General features: G+C 37.0%; 1 protein-coding gene across 45 annotated transcripts in view; it reads left to right on the top strand.

Moving 5' to 3' along the window:
* ANK3 (ankyrin 3) overlaps positions 1-22,040 on the top strand; it is a 540,509-nt gene that overhangs the window by 245,678 nt on the left and 272,791 nt on the right. For 7 of the 45 annotated variants that reach the window (XM_043550285.1, XM_043550284.1, XM_037903990.2 and 4 more), the window contains exon 1: positions 7,313-7,995. The exons of 4 other annotated variants lie outside the window; for them this stretch is intronic. In XM_043550285.1, the coding sequence (XP_043406220.1) occupies positions 7,882-7,995 (114 nt within the window). In that variant the 5' untranslated portion in view covers positions 7,313-7,881. Of the gene's footprint in view, positions 1-7,200; positions 7,996-22,040 lie in introns of those variants that run through there. 34 more of the 45 variants (XM_037904006.2, XM_037904003.2, XM_037904002.2 and 31 more) reach the window with 16 other exon arrangements.

The following is a 22,040-nucleotide window of genomic DNA, read 5'->3' as shown; positions in this document are numbered from 1 at the left end:
TACACAAAGTAAAACTATTTCCCCATGCTTATTTTTCCCCCTACAGTTACTCATACCTTCTTGTCAAATGTTTGAAATAAGCCATCCTGATTATCCCTACAAGGTTTTTTTTTTTTTCTTCTGATAATAGCTCACCTTAACTGATCACTCTCGTTATAGTGGGTATGGCAACACCCATTTTTTTTTGTTCTCTGTGTGTGTGTGTGTGTGTGTGTGTATGTGTGTGTATGTTCCAACTGTATTTTCCACTGCATGCGTCTGATGAAGTAGGCTTTAGCCCACGAAAGCTTATGCTCAAATAAATGGGTTTGTCTCTAAGGTGCCACAAGTACTCCTCGTTCTTTTTGCTGATACAGACTAACACGGCTACTTCTCTGAAACCTGAACACATGCTTTGTTTACCAGTGAGAATTTTTGAAAAGATGCCTTAGGGTCTTCCTAGCATCCTGGTTCATTATTTCTTATCCTTTCTTATCCTTATCTGTTTTCTGTATCTTGAAGGTTATAAGTATTACTTGTTTATATCTTGTTCCATCCACCCCAAAGGGACCGCAGCGTTAAAGGAGAAATGTTGTTTCAGTTTTCTGAAATGTATTGTTTTTGCATGTTCTTGCTAATGAATTCTCTCTGAACCAAATAATTCCACTTCATTTTCTCCTGTTTTTATTTTAGTCAATGCATTATTATTACAATATTTTTAATATATGTATTTGTTCCATCTTTTGCTCCTTAATTTGGTGACTGGAGAGTTAACTGAACCCAGAAATCAGGTCATAAATGTTTCCTTTTCGCTTGTTGTTTTGTTTCATTGTAATAATGGCTGTAGTTGTGCAGGATACAGTTTAATTATATATGGATTTCTAAGATCTGACACAGTGATATGTGCTAACATACTTCAGTAATCTGTCTTTAGAATGTAGTATCAACTAGGACTGTCAAGCAATTAAAACATGAACTGTGATAAATCGTGCCGTTAAACAACAATAGAATTCCATTTATTTTAAATATTTTTGGATGTTTACTATATGTTCAAATATAATAATTTAAATTACAACACACAATACAAAGTGTACAGTGCTCACTTCATATTTATTTTTATTACAAATATTTGCACTGTAAAAAGCAAATTGTATTTTTCGTTTCACCTCATATAAGTACTGTAGTGCAATCTCTTTATCATGAAAGTTGAACTTACAGATGTAGAATTATGTACAAAAAAACCTGCATTAAAAAATAAAACAATGTAAAATTTTAGAGCCTACGAGTCCACTCAGTCCTACTTCTTGGTCTGCCAATCACTCAGACAAACAAGGTTGGTTACAATTTGCAGGAGATAATGCTGCCTTCTTCTTGTTTACAGTGTCACCTGAAAGTGAGAACAGGCGTTCACATGGCACTGTTGTAGCTGGTGTTGCAAGATATTTAGGTGCCAGATGCTCTAAAGATTCATATGTCCCTTTACACTTCAACCACCATTCCAGAGGACATGCTTCCATGCTGATGATGGGTTCTGCTTGGTAACGATCCAAAGCAGTGCGGACTGACACATGTTCATTTTTATCATCTGAATCAGATGCCACCAGCAGAAGGTTCATTTACTATTTTGGTGGTTTGGGTTCTGTAGTTTCCATATCAGAGTGTTGCTCTTTTAAAGACTTCTGAAAGCATGCTCCACACCTCGTCCCTCTCAGATTTTGGATGGTACTTCAGATTCTTAAACCTTGGGTTGAGTGCTGTAGCTATTTTGAGAAATCTTACATCGGTACCTTCTTTGCATTTTGTCAAATCTGCTGTGAAAGCGTTCTTAAAATGAACATGTACTGGGTCATCATCCGAGACTGCTGTAACGTGAAACATATGCAGAATGCAGGTAAAACAGAGCAGGAGACATACAATTCTCCCCTCAAGGAGTACAGTCACAAATTTTATTGACGCATTATTTTTTCAACAAGCATCATCAGCATGTCCTCTGGAATGGTGACCGAAGTATGGAAGGGGCATACGAATGTTTAGCCCATTAGGCATGTAAATACCTTGCAACGCTGGCTACAAAAGTGCCATGCAAATGCCTGTTCTCACTTTCAGGTGACATTGTAAATACGAAGCAGGCAGCAGTATCTCCTGTCAATGTAAAGAAACTTGTTTGTCTTAGCGATTGGCAGAATAAGATATGGGACTGAGTGGACTTGTAGGCTCTAAAGTTTTACACTGTTTTGTTTTTGAGTGCAGTTACGTAACAAAAAAAATCTGCATTTGTAGGTTACACTTTCACAATAAAGAGATTGCACTTCAATACTTGTATGAGGTGAATTGAAAAATACTGTTTATTTTGTTTATCATTTTTACAGTGCATATATTAGTAATCAAAAGTAATATAAAGTGAACACTGTACACTTAGTATTCTGTGTTATAATTGAAATCAATATTGAAAATGTAGAAAAACATCCAAAATATTTAATAAATTTCAATTGGTATTCTATTGTTATAAGTGTGATTAATCACAATTAATTTTTTAATCAAGATTAAGTTTTTTGAGTTAATCGCATGAGTGAACTGCGATTAATTGACAGCCCTAGTGTTAATGTTGGAAACAATAGGTTAATGCGTGTACCATGCTAAAGCAAATGACTCTTTTCTATTACAAGGTTGTTAAATTACTTTCCCATCCCACCTCACAGCCACTTTTCATATTTTGTGAATAGCATGATGCTATGAACTGTAGATATTATCCTTACAATAACTTAAAATGTAAGTTTCGCTGTTTTAGTAAGGTACAATGTTACATTTTATCTTTATGGTGCTTGTCTGTAGTGTGTGGTACATTCTGACTAAAATTGCCTTTGTCACTTCTTTAATTTTGTCACTATAGACAAAGTCCAAATAACTTTGTTTTACCAAAATCTTAAGATAAGTATTTAACAAAGTTTACCAGAGTCTGTGTCATTTCTCTCAGAAGCAAACTATGACACATGGGATGACAATAAGCACACCCCATCCAAATATTAGCCCTCCAATGCCATATCAACTTCAGACAGTTATGCCAACTCACCTACTCCCAAGGATAAATAATAGATAATAAGACAGAAAATATTGTATTACCTCTATATAAATCCATGGTACGCCCACATCTTGAATACTCTGTGCAGATGTGGTTGTCCCGTCTCAAAAAAGAGATATTGGATTTGGAAAAGGTTCAGAAAAGGGTGACAACAATGATTGGTGGTATGGAATGGCTGCCATAGGAGGAGATATTAATAAAACTAGGACTTTTCAGCTTGGAAAAGAGACAACTGAGGGAGGATATGATAGAGGTCTATAAAATCATGACTGGTGTGGAGAAAGTAAATAAGGAAGTGTTATTTACTCTTTCTCACAACACAAGAATTACTGCTCACCAAATAAAATTAATAGGCAGCAGGTTTAAAACAAATGAAGTATTTTTTCACAAAACACACAGACAACCTGTGGAACTCCTTGCCAGAGCATGTGAAGGCCGAGATTATAACAGGGTTCAAAAAATAACTAGGTAAGTTCATGGAGGATAGGTCCATCAATGGCTATTAGCCAGGATGGGCAGGGATGGCATCCCAAGCCTCTGTTTGACAGAAGTTGGGAATGGGCGATGGGATGGATCACTTGATGATTACCTATTCTGTTCTTTCCCTCTGGGGCACCTGGCATTGGCCACAGTTGAAAGACAGGATACTCAGCTAGATGGACCTTTGGTCTGACCCAGTATGGCTGTTCTTATGTTCTTAAGACAAAGATTTTGGATGTATTGTCTTATTTTCAGTAGCTGTCCAAAACTTTCACTCATGTCTTTCCCATAACTTCTTCTCCCTCCAGGCTGCAGGCTTCACAAAGTCCCCCCAGTATTACTCCAAACTAAAGGGTATAGTTCCTTTTTGATTGTCAGTTCACTAGCTAAGATGCCACTTCTCTGAAATCTTAACTTTAAAAGACACTTTCTCTGAAATCCACTTCAGCAAAGACAGGTTTGGTCTCCACAGCTCATGCAGTGATTGTAATCCACATACTAAAAACAGCCACATGTTTTGCTTGAGTTGGTTAATTAGCTGAAGATATCACCAGGACTAAACTGGCTTGGCTGAGAAGTGAAATCCTCACACTTCTGTATGTATTGAGTGAATGGCCAAGGTCATTTATTATCCTCACTTATTAGAATTATCCTCATTAGTGGAAGCTTGAACTACGTCTGCCTGCATGAAATCTAGCCTGTGAATAAGGATTTTTGGTGCTGTTAAATCTTTAGCCTTTGTAAGCACAAATGATTCTTTGTGCCAACATGTTAAAATACTATGCCTAGTATTTAAAACATACAAAATATAGCAATAAATTATTTTTATTTTTATTTAACTAGGTTATTTAGTCATAAATCATGGACCAGTAAATTTTAAAAGGCTTAGGGAGTATCACAGGTTTTGCTGAAAAATATGAATGGAAAATAATAAGTGACACAGTACATATGGTTAAATAAAAATTTTGAATTTAAGTTTTCAAAGGCAGGAGCTAGTGCACTATTCGAACCCCAAGATGAGGATGGATGAGGAGTAAAAGGGACTCTGTTCTATCTCTGTGTACTCACCTGGCTCCCATTGCTGTGTTATCTATCTCTCTCTCAAACCTTGTTTATCCTCTAAAAGATAGGGAAATACCATTAACTTCATTGTACAGGTGAGGAACTGAGGCCCAGAGGTCACACAGGAAGTCTGTGGCAGAGCCAGAAATTGAACCCAGGTCACCTGGATGCTAGTTCTTGTGCTTTAAACACAAGATTAGCTTCCTTCTTCCCCAAAGCTTTTCCCCTTTTCCCCCAATCTTCTAGATTTTCCTTCTGCAGTACCTCAGACCAACTTTCCTTCCCAGTCCCTCTCCACAGTAGGATCCTTGCTGGACTTCATAACATTCCCCCGCCAGCCCACCCTGACAGACACTTTTGGTTTCTGATTGACTCGTTGCTGCATTGGGTCGCATCAGCCCACTGGGCCTGCATTCAGCTATGTTACCTTAATGTGCACTTGTTGCTATTATGCTGCAAACTGTTTTGCAGCTATGAATTTTTAATTCACATGTAGTTGCATGACCATATCAGTTGCAGTAAGATTAGCAACCAAATCTTTAAGGCCAAATTTTGTCCTTGGATGCACATATGTGACTCCCACTAAAGCCAAAGCCAGAATTTGGCCCTTAGTAGTTATTATTGGTGAAACTCAGTGGTTTGCTGGTACCAACAAAACAAATGTCTGCTTAAGGTCACTCAAGTCCATAATGGTCTTCCTTTTTTTCAGCAAGAAAGTGTGCTTATGCACAATTAAAAGTAAACTTTTGTGCTCTTGATCCAAAAGAATCAAATGTAACATCTTAAAAAATGTTATGAGAAGAAGCAAACCACATTATCTCCATTAATTTCTTGATCTCAAACATGTTTGATTCCCTAACGCTCCCCAGGGGTGCTGGAACTAAGAGTGCTGGGGCAGGGGGTGGCAGCACCCCTTGGCATAAAGTGGTTTCCATCATATACAGGGTTTACAGTTTTGTTCAATGGCTTTCAGCACCTCCACTATAAAAATTGTTCCAATGCCATTGCCCAGTTCCCCAGATTTTCGGAACCCCTGCTTGCTGATCATTGGGGAAAAATTCCTTCCCCAGTGAACCATGTATCCAGTTCAGGCTTCCATCATTTGCAGTATATAATTTGAATTTAGGAGACAAAGTATGTCCTGCTTTTGGCTGTGGAACATTATAATCAGAACCTGTATTTGTGGGGAACCTGTATGCCCAATCCTCTCCCATTTCCCATTGTTTAAATGTTGAAGATAGCCTATGACAGTGAAGGTAGATGGGCTCTATTGAGTATATTCAGGAAGTGCAAGATGGGAGGTCTCCCGGACGCTAACAGGCAGCAAGATGTCAGCTTTCCCATGTACACTCTTAGCATATTTAAAAATAGAAACAAGTATATTGAAGGTTTATAGCTCATGCTCAAATGGGGAATAGTCATTGTTGGTGCAAAATCAGGTATTTAAAAAATGTCATTCCCCAAGAACAACTTTGTGACTGTTAGCAGTCATTGATGGACAGTCACTGGTATGTACTGATGTGAAGGTGCAATGAGCTTTTGATTGGCTTTTATGGGTTTTTTTTTATTTTTAGCTTTTATGGATGTAGCTTTTATGGTTTTATTGAATCAGTAAGAAAGGTCCATAATAGGTAGAGAGTTCTCCATCTCTGAGCATCTCTTCATAAAATCCATAACAGATTTCTACCGTGCAACTTTTCTGCTACATTAATGAGCATGTACATGCTAGCCAGACATAAGTCCACTTGTTGGCTTTTCAGACAATGATTTCTGAGATTTAAAAATTCCCAAAAGATTTATTTTTATTCAGATGACATGGGAGGTATAGCAGATGCATGCCATTTATTGGAATTCACAATCTGGGCTCCATAGAATGGCTTTCTAGTTCCAGAGAAGACAGTACAAGACCTCATATGACACCTCTGCCTTGTACACAGCTCTCTGGAGATCCAATGTAATTTAGCTCATTGCACTGCAAATATAAAATGATTTTTTACTTTTATGTAAAATACTATTTTTCTTCTTACAAATAAAATTTCATTGTCAACTGAAAATCTATTTTTACTTGCTAAGCCGATTTCTACCTTGATTTCTTAGAAAAATCAGTCTAATGCTAACATTCATTAGGCATTATATATTCCATTAAAAGGTTAAAAATTGCAACTTCTAGGCAAGCTATTTGTTCACATTTGAGTGGAAAAAATACTGTTCCTTATTTACTGGGTACCTTGTTCTGTGTACATGTTAATAAAAGATCCTCCTGCAGGCCTCTAATGCTGCTGCTATTTTACCTCCCATAATGAATAGTCAAAAGCTGCAGTCATTGAGGACTCAGGTGGCAAAAATTGTAAGGTGGTTGAAGCGAGCCTTGACATAAAAGCTTAACGCTACAGTTCTAAGTACATGTAGATAGTGCTAGTAACACAGATTCCCCTTTTTTTGACCACGTAAGAGAATGGTGCCAGGAAACCCCCTATGAATTAAATGCCTGTTTCACACACTAGCATGATCACATCTTTCTATCTGTATGATGCGTTGTAATAAGTATGGTTTAAAAAAAAAGACAACAGGGCTTTCTGTAATCCTCTCCCACAAAATGCAGTGGGATTGAAAAATCAGTATAAAGGACACACTGTGAAGATATGGCAATGCATGCATTGTTTTGTACATAATGCAGTCAGGGTCTCCATGGTAAAATGAAATTTTTATTTTATTTTTTGTCACCATCAGCAGTTAATCTAAAGTAGGAGCTGCTCCATTTCATTGTAGGTTAAGTGACTTACCATGCAGTAGTAGCTGGGAAGTATAGATAATGAACTTTCCTTTTTTTTGGATAGGTTTTTAAAATAAATTTAAAAATTGGTAAAAAAAATATAATGCAGCATATGTTGTTGTTCTGGAATTTTTTTAATATAAAACCCTCCTTTTCAGCATTCCCCTTTCAGTGGAATCACTTAGACACTTCCAGCTGGTGGCAGGGGATACAGCCATAATACAGCTTTCTCTGTCCCAGCTGTCTTTTTCATTACGTTAAATGCATTACGATGGCTGCACTGCTTTATAAAGGTTCAGGTACAGAAAGGTATTGAAAGAAATATGCAAATATGCATTTTTGTAGTGCCTACTAGCTTCTGCAAGATCTTTGGATTCTGAATGTGATCCTGGCTCTGATCTAAAATATCCTTCCAGTCATTGGAACATTTGCTGAAAGGGCTGGTTAAGGTGCCTGAGGATATCACCTTTTACAAGGAGTCATTGTTGAGAAGGATTTTTAGTGCATTATGGCTCATGCAGCCTCACAACTAAAGAAAAACAGGGATTTAGAAATCAATGCTGATGAAGAAAATGAGAAAAAAAGAAAACACAGGAAAAGATCCCGGGATCGGAAGAGAAAGGTATATAGATTTGTACCAAATTCTGCCAAGCATTCCTTTGTTTCAGTTTTCTTACATTGCAAATGAGCTATCAGAGATCATTCTTGTATGTAACTTGGTGGCTGTCTGAATAATTGGTTAAGATTGTAAAATAACATTGCAAACCAGAACTGTGGGGTTTGCAAAGCAATTGAATTTTTAATCGGCTGTTAGTTGATTGCAGTGATGATGCAGAAGGTGTGCACTCATTTCACATATAAATCAATCACATTACCATGATATGCAAGCATGGCTATAAGTGAGTTTAAAACAGTGTATAACAGTAATGTGAAGGTTACATGTATAACACTGTCACGGGTTTAACTGACAGAATAAATAGTTTAGACTATGTATACATACTTACTGTGAATGTGTGTGAGGGTAGATTTTTCTTTGTGTTGGGACTATGTCACATGCTTGGCTCTTAAAACATCCATTTTGAGAATAATGTCACAGAATTGAGATGTTTTGTTGTTTTTCCTTTTTCCTGAAGGCAAATTATATTGGAAAATCAAACCACAATAATTTGTTGTTAGCAACTTGATTTTGTTAGGTTAAAATGTGATTGTGATCATAGAGCCTTGTTTTTCTCTGCTGTGTAATTATCCTGGATGCAGATAATCTATGATACACTGAGACCTGAAAAATTCAGTACACTAGGCTGATCATTGTTCAATTAAGATTTGAATCTAATAGTGGTCCTTTTTTATTTTTATCAAAGTATAAAACAGAATAGTTGAGGATAGTGGCATGATGATAGATGAAGGTATCTCTATGAGTGCTGTGTGGATATGTCCTTAAAAAATGACACTTTGTGTACTAGCCCATTTAGATAAGGTCCTGTAGTGATTTCTTAGTCATCGGTTGCAATTAGCAAAAATTGCCCAAAAGCCAATGGTCTGAACTCAGAAGTGTCGTTTTTAGAATTTTTGTGTGTCTTTGTGAAATTCCCTAAGGGATAGATAATCTTAGTGTGCTCTAAGCAGCCATGCATGTGCTTCCTGAAAGGCATGTAGATTTCCTTTAACATATGTGCAGCTTTTGGATGGGTAACAGTCAAGATTTTCCTGCCTTTTCTCTTTTTTTCTGAAATGGCAGTGTTAAACTTAATGAGAAGCACTAAGAAACCCACTGTCTTCTGTTCTAGTGAACACATTAGAAGGCTGTGTTTAGATGGCTGCAGTGAGTGTACTGCAGCATATTAACTATAGATATCTTTTCCATTTAAATATACATGTAAAAGTCTCCTCAGTACAGCATTTTCCAGTATAAATGAAAGCACAAAATTTGGATATTGCCTTTGGGACAGATTTCACATCAAAATTGGTCTGAATATGTAATATTTTTTCTTGTCTGATTTTATGGTTATATGCAGGTCTGTAGCATTGTAGCTATCATTTTTCAGCTGAAAATGTACACAACAATGCACATTTAAGGATCTGGCCTACCACCAGGCATTTTCGTTTGAGTTGTGAGTTAAAAATGTATAGTATCACATTTAACTCTGTTCATAATTTAGAGAGCCAATATTATCTATAATAGGCTTACGTTTAACAATAGCACACATAACCATATATATATGCTGTCTTTGTCTTTGTGCTCATTTATATTTACTTATTGGCAAAATGTGGAAGAGATGTGGCAATAATAGCCTCTTGATTCAGAGATCTTAGACAATTGCTTTGTGGACAAAAATGCTTTACTGTTTATACAACACAATGCTGTAGAAGGGAAATCTCTTAGCAACCAGAGTGGGACCTGGATAAATATCAATTTATTTATTGTAAATGCATGGATTTTTCAGTATCTTGTTTCTTCATAGAATAGAACAAATAGAACATAGAGGTTTCACAACAATGGGTTTTCTTCCTGTTTCGCTGGAGATTGGTGATCAATTTGGAATTCTTTCCTAGCAGTATGATTCAAGACATACTAAGTTTATTAGGAGAATGAAGAAAAAGCAGTAACCCTGTCACTGACTATAGAAAGTGGGAAAGAAAATTTGTGCATGTGCAGGTGTATCAGTTTACTCACAAAAAGGACACCATTCTGCCCATCATACACCAGGCATAAACTATTACATTCTAGTTGTTGTTTGTTGTTTTGCACTTCTGGGGGTGTGGGGAATATTTAGAATAACCATTATGTCCACTATGAGTTCTGAGTCACTTCTTTATGTACCTCTGCACTACCCACAAGCAAGCAATACTCAGATTTCTTTATAGTCACATGATGTTGCACAACACTAACCCTTTACTTGAGCAATATACGCAAATATCTTCTAGGGTCTTCCAATCACATTGAAACGCCAGTGAATGCTAATATCCCTAGATAATTTATACAGTAAGGAGACTGAGGCATGAGATGGTTTGAAAGTCAGGCCTATGAGAGCACAAAGTCTCTACAAACTGATGATACCAACCCCTGTCATTCGGATAGTCATTTGTGTGTAATGTTAAGATTGTAATCTGAGGAAGAAGTTTCACAGCTTCTCAATTATTTGGCACTCTACCATGTACTAAAATTTCTGTCAAGATTTTCTCTAAAAACATATCAGACAAATAACTTGTTGGTGATGTTCAGTCAGTTAAGTTGTAGGATCAAATCTTCAAAAGTGTGTGCGCGCATTAGCATGTGTCTATTTTAAGCATGCAAATGAAGACATAGTTGACTGCAGTGATGATGCAGAAGGTGTGCACTCATTTTATATATAAATTAATCACATTACCATGATATGCAAGCATGGCTAAAGGGAATTTAAAATCGTGTATAACAATAATGTGAAGGTTACATGTTTAAAACTATCATGGGTTTAACTGACAGAATGAAGACATTATAATTGTGCATGCATGTGAATCCTCACTTGTATTTGCACACCTAAATTTATAGTATGCACTTATGAATATTCAGCTGTTAATTGTTTCTTATTCATGGCATAGCAAGGTAAAGAAATTGTACCAGAAAATAAGAGAGATGTATCTGTAGACCGATATACAAATTTCACTGTTTACTCTGTTCGAATGTATTTCAAAATTGGGGCGAGATTCTGACTTTGGATGGATATGCAGTGTCCTTGCTTACTTGAATGCCCAAGTACATCAGGGCAAATTTTACCCTTAAATGATAACTAACAAAAAAGATTGGAACACCTTTTAAGAATAACAGTTGATTTAATTATCTGACTGTTCTGTTTCTGACAAGGTTGCCCTAGGTCATGCACAATTTTGGCTGTGAAAACTAGCAATTGTTTCCCGTATGCCAGCATCTAGGAAGGATTTAAATGCTCTCTTTAGTGTCAGCCCTCAATAAAGGCAGAAGCCCCTTGTTTAATTATAATATATTGTAGAACAATGTAAGTCTAAGTGCATGCTGAATGTTTTATGTTTTATACAATATTCAGCAAGGTGGAAGTGGTTTTTATTTGTATGTAATATTCAGGAGCTAGTTGGTTCCATGGGAACTCAGAATAGTGTGTTTACACTGAAGGCCATCGTGCTGCCATTTGTGATATCTTAAAAACTGATGTCATCCCATCCTGCATGTTGTGGATTCCAATGTTACCCTGGCAATTTTACCATGACTCTCATGATATCTGATGTTTACGTAAAGCCCAGCTCCTGGACATAAGGGAATCTCAGCTGTCATAAATATATATATTTTAAAATGGTCTATATGAGAAAGTTGCACTGGTATAACTTAAGGTATACATTTAAATGAATTTAGTTAAACCTACTGTAAACCTCTGTGTGGACACTCTTAATTTCAGTGGAAGTGGCTTTTTTTTTCGGTTTAGCATTAATCAATTGGGAACAGGTTTAAGTAAACCACAATAAACCACTCTTAAACTGAAAAGAGTACCATTGCAGGGATTTGCACTGGTTTAATTATATCAGTTTAAAAATTGATTTATGTTAAACTGGTGCAATTTCTCCATGTAGACAAGGCCTAATGGTTGTGAAGAAAAGCTTGAAAAAGGGCCTAAAGAGGCAAAAAATCACAAGGATAATAAACATAATCAAAATTTTATTTTATTTTTAAACACTTGATTTTAAGACAATCTCCTGATATTCAGGATCTGACTTATTATTTTTGTATGCTAAACAATCTGTTCCATCCTGTATTTAGCTGTGACATTCTGAGTAAGTTTCCCAGACCTGAAGAAGAGTTCTGTATAAAGCTTGAAAGCTTGTCTCTCTCACCAACAGAAGTTGGTCCAGTAAAAGATATTACCTCACTTACTTTGTGTCTCATTATTTTTGAACATCTGAGATTGACAATACTGGAATCCTCACATGTCAGGGTAAATAAAATCAATGTTATGGCTCAAAATATGAAGCAGATCTGTGAACATAACCAATTGCCCTGTGGCAAAGAAAAAGTGAATCTAGAGTTTAGAGTCCAATCAAATACTCATTGAAATCAATGTGTCTTTCCATAGACTTCAGTGGGCTTTGGATCATGCCCTTAATTTTGACCTCCACCTGTACCCAGGGAAACTGTGTCAGAGGCATATACTGTACAGAACATGAAACAGGTCTTGGCAGGTAACTAAGAGGGCTACTGGGTTTCTAGGAACAGCTCTGTAACTCTGGGAGACTTTGTGCCACGTTTGTAGAGGATACAGCAAATACTCCCCTCACTGATTGGTGTAGAGGGACCTTGACTAGTGTTCATCCCCTTTTGGAGTGGATAGCAGCACTGTTCTTGCCCGGCCCTTGTGTCTAGGTGAGTGTAAGTTATTCAGTTTTGCCCATCTCCTTCACAGGCCATAAGAGGGAGGCCTGCTGGTGCCTTCCCATTGGGCCCTGATTCAGTAAAGTGCTTAAGCATGAGAGTATTCCTGTTAATTTCACCAAGACTATTAATGTGCTTAAAGTTATGCACCCACAAAGCTGAGCACAACTGGGCTGTCAAAGGAAAACTTATTTTCATTTATTTCCTCTTAATGTGTATTTATAAGTAATGCTGAATTCTTATTGTGTGGCTTTTGTTTTGTTTTTTTCCAATTCAGCTTATAAAAACAATTGCTCCTCTCACAACAGCCCTTGAAAGAATGCACAATAGCTAGCTGCATTAATTAAGGTTGTCCTAGTTAATTTTAACTTCTACATCCATCTGTTAAACAAAGAAAATGAGTTTGTCCAGCTTTTGTGAATTTACATTTCTGGGCTCTACAAGTTTAAATCCTCCACTTCTTCTCCTTCCTATCTTTTTTTTTTTTTTTTTTGCTTCTCAACTCCTAGGCCCAATGCTTGTCTGTGTCACTGTGCACAAGTGTTGATTGTTATGTAAATAGTGGTCTCACATTGGACACAGCGTGTATGTACACATATACTATATATGTTAGCAGTAGTGGGAAGTTTATGACCTGAATGAATCTTCACATTGTAGAAAGATTGTTAAAATGGCACTTTGGGACACATCATCAGCTGATATAAATCAGCCTATCTTCATTTAAGTCCATGAGACTATACTGATTTGAATCAGATGAGGATTTGTCCCCTTGTCTTTTTTCTTTTTTCCCGTGGAGAAATTCCCCCCCCCCCCCATAAAACTTGGGTAACAAAGTATTCTTTTAAGCAAAATGAAAACATCCTATAGTTGAACAAGCATAGAAAAACATTTGAAAATAAGTTTTGTATAACTTTTAAAGTGTCATGCCATGTGCCAGAATGTAAAGCATTGGTATTTTCGTAGTATGAAATGGCCTGAGTTTGAAGCTTTTGAGGATAATACTTAGTCCTGCCATGAGTGCAGGGGACTGGACTAGATGACCTCTCAAGGTCCCTTCCAGTTCTATGATTCTATAAGCCAAATTCCTTTGGTGCAGTTTCCCTCATTCACTAAAGTTTATGTTGCTACCACCCTTAGAAATTGTTCAATAACTGATCAAACCCTTGTTAAAGAGTAGCAACTGTGAAATTTACAGATTTTAAAATGAGCTGAAGAGCCAATTTTACTGTTAAGTGGTGATGAATGTGACTTGCAAATTGCGAAAACAATAATAATGACTGTATTCTCTGGGTGGCATAAACTCCAAATTGTTACCTTGCTTTTGGGATGGGAACGACGTGGATGTATTTTAAGATACTTTTGAAATGAACTGTGAATTGAACTGGATGGGGTGTGAGGGTATGGTGTAAATCACTACACCTTGTCCAGAGTGATGTTGTACTGGTCCAAAAGATCCAGATCAGGCTTAGAATGCCTCTAAGGTTGGTGACCTATTGGATGTTGCAGAAATTCCACAGAATAATGCTTAGTATATAGACTTAGATGTTTGTGAGTTCTCTTGAGTTGCATGCAAGACTTTGAGAACAACATGAAGAAATTCTCCCTGATACACACTCATTTTTGTGGGATTCCAAAATAGTTATCCACTAATTTTTTGGTGTTTGTGGTTTAGTTTTTTCTGCAACGTAATTGTTTTAGAGGTCTAAGCTTTGTGCTTGAAACGTCTAGGTTCCCTAGAAATCCTGCTTAAAGATAAGTCAGCATTCCATCCATCCAAAAGACAGAAATTGAATTAGACCCAGTTTACTGTGTGTTGGTCTTTTGGATGAAACCTTAAAAAAAGAGGGCCTGTTTTTCATAGGTTTTGAGCATCAATAACACCTATTGACTTCAGTTGGAGTCATGGGTGTTCAATAATTATGCAAATCAGGCCTAGAATTCTTGTCAGAATATTAAGAATCACATGGCAAATACTGTAAATCTTTCTAATGCATCAAGCTGCCAATCAGTGTTTGGGAAGGTGGCTAGTTGATAATTTCCAGATTGCTTACTACATTTATCCTGTAATAGATAGCTTGAAATCACTTTGTGTTTTGAAATGAAATGTGCATAAATTAATTTAAAGAGTAATAAAATATTATTTTGGTATCTTATTAATTCAAATGAAAAATAATATAATCAGGTGGAAAACTCTTTTTGTTGGAAGCTCTTTTTGATGCTTAAAGAGAAAATGCTTGCTGGCATGCATTTATACAAATCCAGTTTTGCCAAGTAAGATGAAGTTCACCAATTTTGCTTTAGAAACCAGTGTTTGTAACCCCTGTTTATAGAGAAACTATAAAATTTCACACCAAATAAATTTGGATGACTCTCAAAAAATATCTGGTTCTGCATATACAAAATATCTGCCAAACATAATTTAATAGTGTCACACATTTCTAGCATGCACTGTTACGCTCAAGGGGACCCTGGAGTTCATAGAAATGTACATGATCACCTAAATAATTGCTATTCAGTGCCTCGAGTAACTCTTATTTTTGTCCTTGTCATTGTATGAAGATACAGTATACATAGTACCACCTGACACAGTATATTCTATCGTAGACTGAAAGGAATCTTTGGAAATCATTTTGAGAACTATTGCAATAGCATTTTAATTTTGTCTGTTTTACATTATTTCATTTATTTTAGCTAAATGTTGTGCTGTTCTTCCAATACTTTTGTTCAAATGTATTTAGTTCATTTGGCTGTAGAAAGATACAGTTGTATTACTTGTTATACCGTAATGGATTATGTATCAAATTTAAATCTTATTTTTAGTATTTAAAATTCTTTTTAATCCTTCATTGAAAATTACCCCATAAGTAAAGCGAGATGGTCAAGATAGAAAGGATTTGTTTAAAATGGGTACCCAATGCTCATAGGTAGTCCCTCAAAGCTAATTTCAACTGCAGTCAAAGTAAGATTCTCTGAGTCATAGTCTAATAACTTAACTCTATGTAGTGTATACCCTACTCTGTAGCTATCCCATTGAAACTAATGGAACTACTCACAGAAGAAAGTACTACTCACTCTGAGTAATGGTATCTGAATCTGGTCCTCTATAATACTTTGTTTACTCATGGAAACAAAAATGTATGATTTACACTGTAGGATCCCTGATTATTTTTAGTACTCTATGGTAAGCGTATGAATTGTGATGCCACAGTGGACAAGATAGCTATTGTTTGTGTGATACTGAGTTCTCCATTTTTAAACAGATCTAAAATTCACTTTATATCCCCTGCTCCTGCAAATCTCTTGTAGTGCAATGCTTTGCTGAACTAGTCATTTTGAACTGGCCATTTGAGACAGCAAAAGGGCAAAGGGGAAGTGGAAAGGGGAGTGATTATAAATAGGTGTGAAAAGGAGAAAGTGTGACAGCAAGAGTCCTAGACATTCCCTCATGGCTACCATACTGAGGATTTAAAAGCTACATTTAGAGCCTTTGTTTGTGATGCTTCAAAAATGCCCCCAGGAACTTGCCAGCAGCCACTCCCAATCCAGGCTGCCTATCACCTTGAGCTCAGGGAAGACTCTCAGTCAGTAGTATTAAGACTTATGTCTTCTCTAGGCCTGCCACTATGGAGACCAGGATGCTCTTATGCAAATCTTATGTTTCATCCAGTAGGGGCCAGTAGTGTGCATAAAGCCCAATATGATAGTCAGAAGAAGTGTGTGTGTCATCCTTCGCATGAAATAAAAACATGAGGGACTTGCAGATGCCATGTACTAGTCCATTGAAATCCATGAAAAGACACCAGTTTACTCATACTGAACGTGACCTTGCTCTTAAACATGCAATCCTCTATTTGAGGTTTGTAAATTCTGAAAATCCCAGAGATGGTAATTTATACTGCTTGCTGGGAGGAAAACCTCAAATCAGTAATTCATATTTTAGTCACCTTTGTTTATTCTAACATCACTTAAGCGTATGTATGTAAATAGAGGATAGGTATAATATATCTATCATTCAGATGCTGTATGGAAATTCTGAGCACAGTGGGAAGGAAGTACCTTCAGGTTGTGGGTTTAATTAAATGTGTTCTTCCTCTTCTAAACACTCTGTTTGGATACTGTAAATCCTTTGCTACTGGGAAGTCTTTAGGCCCTCTTCAATGCCCCTCCCATGTGCCCTCCACATTTAACTTAGATTTCATTAGGTATCTGAGCTGAGCTGGAATGACAGAGTGGAAAGGGGAGTCAGAAATGAGGCGGCATTGTGAATGCTGAATTTTGAGTGCAGCCAAAGGATTTCTAGCAGCCAAAGTAGAAGAATTTGCATAATTATTATATTTTTAAAATATGCTTACAGTGATCATACAAATCCCTGCACTCTGATAGGCTGATGGCAACTAGTACCAGTCTTAGTTCAGAGATTTGCATACTTTGCACATTTGTGGGCAATTAAGTGTATGGTATCCCTACATTTGGATTGACCAAAAGTTCCATTTTGATACAGTCATCCATAGCGTGAAAAAGTAAAGGGTTTATAGACCAGAACATCCACATGCTACAAATTCAGAATATGACCACGCTTTGCACTTATATGGTAAGATTTTTACTATAGATAAAGGGTCGTCTCTCATGAAATTGGTTATGACTCCCTGATTGTCTGTCCTGCACAGTTTCAGCTGTGGCCCTGACTTAGGCTGTTCTAACTTTCTCCAGGTAGCAACTGTCTTCAACTCTCTGCTGAGAGTTGGCAGAGTTTATTGGTGTTCCAACCACACACCAGCACACCACCTGTGCCAGGACTGGGTTGATAGTATTGTTGGAATTGGCCATGCTGGCTTTATCTCAATGGAGATTGCACTCCTCTTGCCTCCTTGGGGAAGCTGTCTACTAGCCACATGTGGCTAGTGTCTGGCCCATTTGTGCTGCCAGAGCTGGATCATGGGAAAGAATCTGGCCCCAAAACTTCAATACTTTCCATTTCATGGATCTCCGTGCATGGTGGATTTAGATATACAGTGTGGCTATTTATGGAATAGTCTGTTTCTTCATTAATGTTGTTTATGCTGTGATTTTCTCTTTTATTTCTGTCACTGATTGGTTCCTAAAGATATCTTGAACCTGTCTGTTTTTTTTTAAATCAAAATATGATTTCAAAGAGTAAGTCATAAAATAGAACAGATCAAAAAGTTAGATGAGCTTTTTCAAACTTCATCCATTTTCCCCTTTGAAGTTATTTAAAAATGACAAATAACAAGAACAAAAATTTCTAAGACTGAATTTCATTTTGTGTTCACAAAATCAGGAACATCAAAAAACAAGTTACTGCAATTTTTTATGTCAACCTTACAGTTCAGGTTCAGTGTAGTTTCTCTGCATTGTCTGTATAACAAATGAACTTTCAAGAGTTTTTGTCCGTACAGACAGCATTAAAACTACATCTGACTCTATGCTGCACCCTCTGTTATATTTAACAGATGTCTTACTTTTAGTGGACTTTTTGGTGGTGGAAGTGGTGGTGGTTAGAGATTCAGTATATAGAAATTCACTTTATTCAGCATATTGATTCACTCTGAGACAATTTTTAACCTCAGGACACTGGATAGCCCTATGTCACTGACCACCTTCAGATAACAAAATCACTCTCAGTTAACTTGGCAGTCATCCCTCTGACAATGTGTCCCTTTCATTGCACCCAGACTTACCTCATTTTAATGAAGATTTCTGATGCTCCTGGAGAACCTTCTGTAAAACAGAAGCTGTTCTATATGCAGCAGACCCACTTGTAGTCTTGTCACAGACTGAGGTCAAATTATAGTGGCCTAATATCAATGAAGTGCATGGATATCATTGAGTTGATTGTGGCCCATTGTGTATAATTTTTAACACATTTATTGGTTGTAATACTAAGACCCTTGGAATTATTTTATAGCTTAAGGTATGTTTTATACATAGACATGTTTATCCATTTGTTTTATACCTCACATTGTCTGCCTTTTATTTATGTATAGCCTTATCACCTCTCCTATTGGGCACTAATATGACTATTTCCGAAGCTTTAGTGACCTCCCATTCTTCAGTCAGTAGGATAATGTTTAATGTTTCAGAACATTTGACATGTCCAGCTTCCTATCATCCTGTGCTCTTGATGCTCAGGTCTAATAAATCTTAGGATTTATGTGGTAACCCTTTTTTCAGTACGTTTGAGGACTAAGTGAGTCATGCAAGTAATCGTATACTCATTCCTGGTGTAGAAAGTGACATTTCTCTTCCTAGGTTGTAGGAAAGTTGATGGGGAAAGTATCTAAAACTACATTTCTGCCTAGACCGTGCAGCACAGAGAAGTGTCTAAAGACTGGAATGAACCCCATATGAGGGGAGGAATACAGGCACTAGCCAGCATATGGCTCTCCAATAGAGACCTTACAGCAGCACAGCTGTACCACTACAGCTATGCCGCTGTAAGGTCTCCCATGTAGCCACTCTTTGCTGGCAGAAGAGAGCTCTCCTGCCGGCATAATTAAATTACCCCCAACGAGAGGCATTAGCTATGTCAGCAGGAGAGCCTCTGTCCACATTACCACTTTCATCGGTGAAATTTATATCGGTCACACCCCGAGCAATAAAAGTTTTACCGACAAAAATGGTAGTGTAGACAAAGCCTAAGATAAAAGTGTGTGCATGCGCATGTGTAAGTAAATAAAGCATTTTGCTGTACTACTGAGTAAACGTCCCTCAGAATAGCCTTTTTGGCCAGGATGCCTAGGTATACCGTTCTGGAGAACCACTGTGGGCCAACAAAGGCTGCTCTCTCCTGGACAGGACTCTGAAAAGACTTCCCTTTATATATTTTACCACCTAAGCAAACAAAACATCTTCAAGGAGAATCCATAAGTGCATTCAAAACTGAAGTCCTAGTTTTTCCCATCACTTGATTTAATTTGAAAACACCATCACTTTGAAGCTGTTACACATCAAAATTCTGATAACTAACGACTGCTGTTTTTCTACTAGTCTGAAAAGATTAAAAGGATGTTGAGAGGAAAACATCTCTTATGACAGTGGGAACACAATAAAAGAATCTAAGTAGGACACCCTGAAGAGCAACCAGTACTTTCTATAATTATTAGGAAAGAGTATGGTTTTTGTTCAAAATTCTTAAATATTGTGTTCTTCCTTTTCCTGTCCATATTCTTCTTAGTTCCAAAATGCCTGGTTACAAGAAAAAAGGACATCATAAATGTCTAGCACACTGTGTGCAGTACGGTATAATAATATGAAAATAGGGAGGAAACAATATGTAGTGGTTAAAGCAACAAACTGGGAGTCAGGAGTTTTGTTCTAGACTCTTCCACTGGTTTGATCTTTGGCCAGTTACTTAACCTCTGTTTTTTATCTCTAAAATAGGGATAATACTTGTACATTTTAGGATCCTCTTAAAAAAGACAGGTGCTAAGTGTTACTTTCTTGTTATATTTGTAAAATTTACATTGGGCAGTAAATAGGTTTGTGTTCCATTCTTAGTTTTACTATGTTATTACTATAAAAGAAGTAATGTACATAATTTATACTTTGTCTGCTATGTAACTGTCCAGTGCTTCTCTAGTACATTTAGATGTGATCTGTTGGCCACATCTACAGAGCTCAGTAACATTTTTGCTGGCATGTTGCCATAGTGCAGGTGGCGATAAAGTGGTGTGGTGTTGATTTTATTTTACATTTATTTTATTAAACTAAAAGAACGTGCATGCTGTCAACTGTAATTATAGCATTGTGTATTAAGAATATGTACAATTTGCTTTTGTTGAGACTCATCTTATTTTGGTGTAACTAGCCATTGGGGGAGGGATAGCTTAGTGGTTTGAGCATTGGTTTGCTAAACCCAGGGTTGTGAGTTCAATCCTTGAGGGGGCCATTTAGGGATTTGGAGCAAAAACAATTGGAGATTGGTCCTGCTTTGAGCAGGGGGTTGGACTAGATGATCTCCTGAGGTCCCTTCCAACTCTGATATTCTATGATTGGATAAAGGTTGTTTTGAAGGTAGGTGGTCATATTATTTAAACTTCAGAGGAAACCAAATAGGAATATTCAGAATTGTAAAAGAGTTTTTAAATTAAATGCTTTAAAATTACTTCTATTTATCTAACTTACAAAATACCTGCTATAATTAGTAATATGATCATATGCCTGACATCTGAATTGCATGCATTTGACCCAAAACAGCTAAATGCACAACAGTTCATAATAATTTTGTACATATCAAATTGTTGACCTATATGTCTGTTATACTTCTTGAAGCTAAACTCCTGGGATTCTGGTCAAATCTCCCATTTCATAGGTCCAGTTAGAATAAACACTGAACAGATACAATAAATTCAGCTTGAAAGGCCACATGCACAATCTGCCTTGGGTCAAAAACCCAGAGATGCCGTAACCAAACAAGCTTTGCATTAGAGCTATTCAAATGTTACAGTCAACATCAAATAGCCAGCCACCTGCTTCCAAAAGAGCTGTTCACCGCTCCCCTTTCACCTCAGAACAAGAAAACAAAAAGCATAATCAAAGCTGACACTATTTTAAAAAAATTAATTTGAAAAAAAGATGAGGATGACAGAAGTAAAGAAAATATTGGAGAGTGGCTAGAAATTGAAAAGTGAGCATTGAACAAAGGACATTTTTCAATATGTATTCAGACTAACTGGTTCAAGTACGTTGTTTACTTATTTCAGAGTAACAGCCGTGTTAGTCTGTATTCGCAAAAAGAAAAGGAGTACTTGTGGCACCTTAGAGACTAACCAGTTTATTTGAGCATGAGCTTTCGTGAGCTGCAGCTCACTTCATCGGATGCATACTGTGGAAACTTAGTTTCACAGCAGCTAGTTCCAAGTAACCCCAGATCATAATGGAGTTCTAGTACTTTGGGCAGACTCCACTAGTAGTAATAAGGAGGCAAGACTAGGGGGAATTGATACAAAATTGAATATAAAATTCTATGTTTGTTAAAGGCCAGATCCAAAATCCCACTGAAGTCACTGAGTATCCTTTGGAACAATGGGCTTTCGACCAGTTCCTAAGAGTCTGGGGTGAAATCCTGTCCCTAGTTGAGGTCAATGGCAAAACTCTCAGGGGGTCAGTATTTCACCCTAGCACTGTGCATATAGCGTTTTTTTTATAGGATGGTTTTCTTCTCTTAAAATGTTAGCAGTATTGTTGAGGCAAATTACTATTGTGCTGTTGCTGGGCTTGTGATTCTCTGATTGGATTGTTGCCGTGGGATTGCAGTTGTCCTCATTAGCCCA

This window comes from Chelonia mydas, chromosome 7 (assembly GCF_015237465.2).
Source record: "Chelonia mydas isolate rCheMyd1 chromosome 7, rCheMyd1.pri.v2, whole genome shotgun sequence".
Lineage (NCBI taxonomy): Eukaryota > Metazoa > Chordata > Testudines > Cheloniidae > Chelonia > Chelonia mydas.
This window is presented reverse-complemented; position numbering and strand designations above follow the sequence as displayed.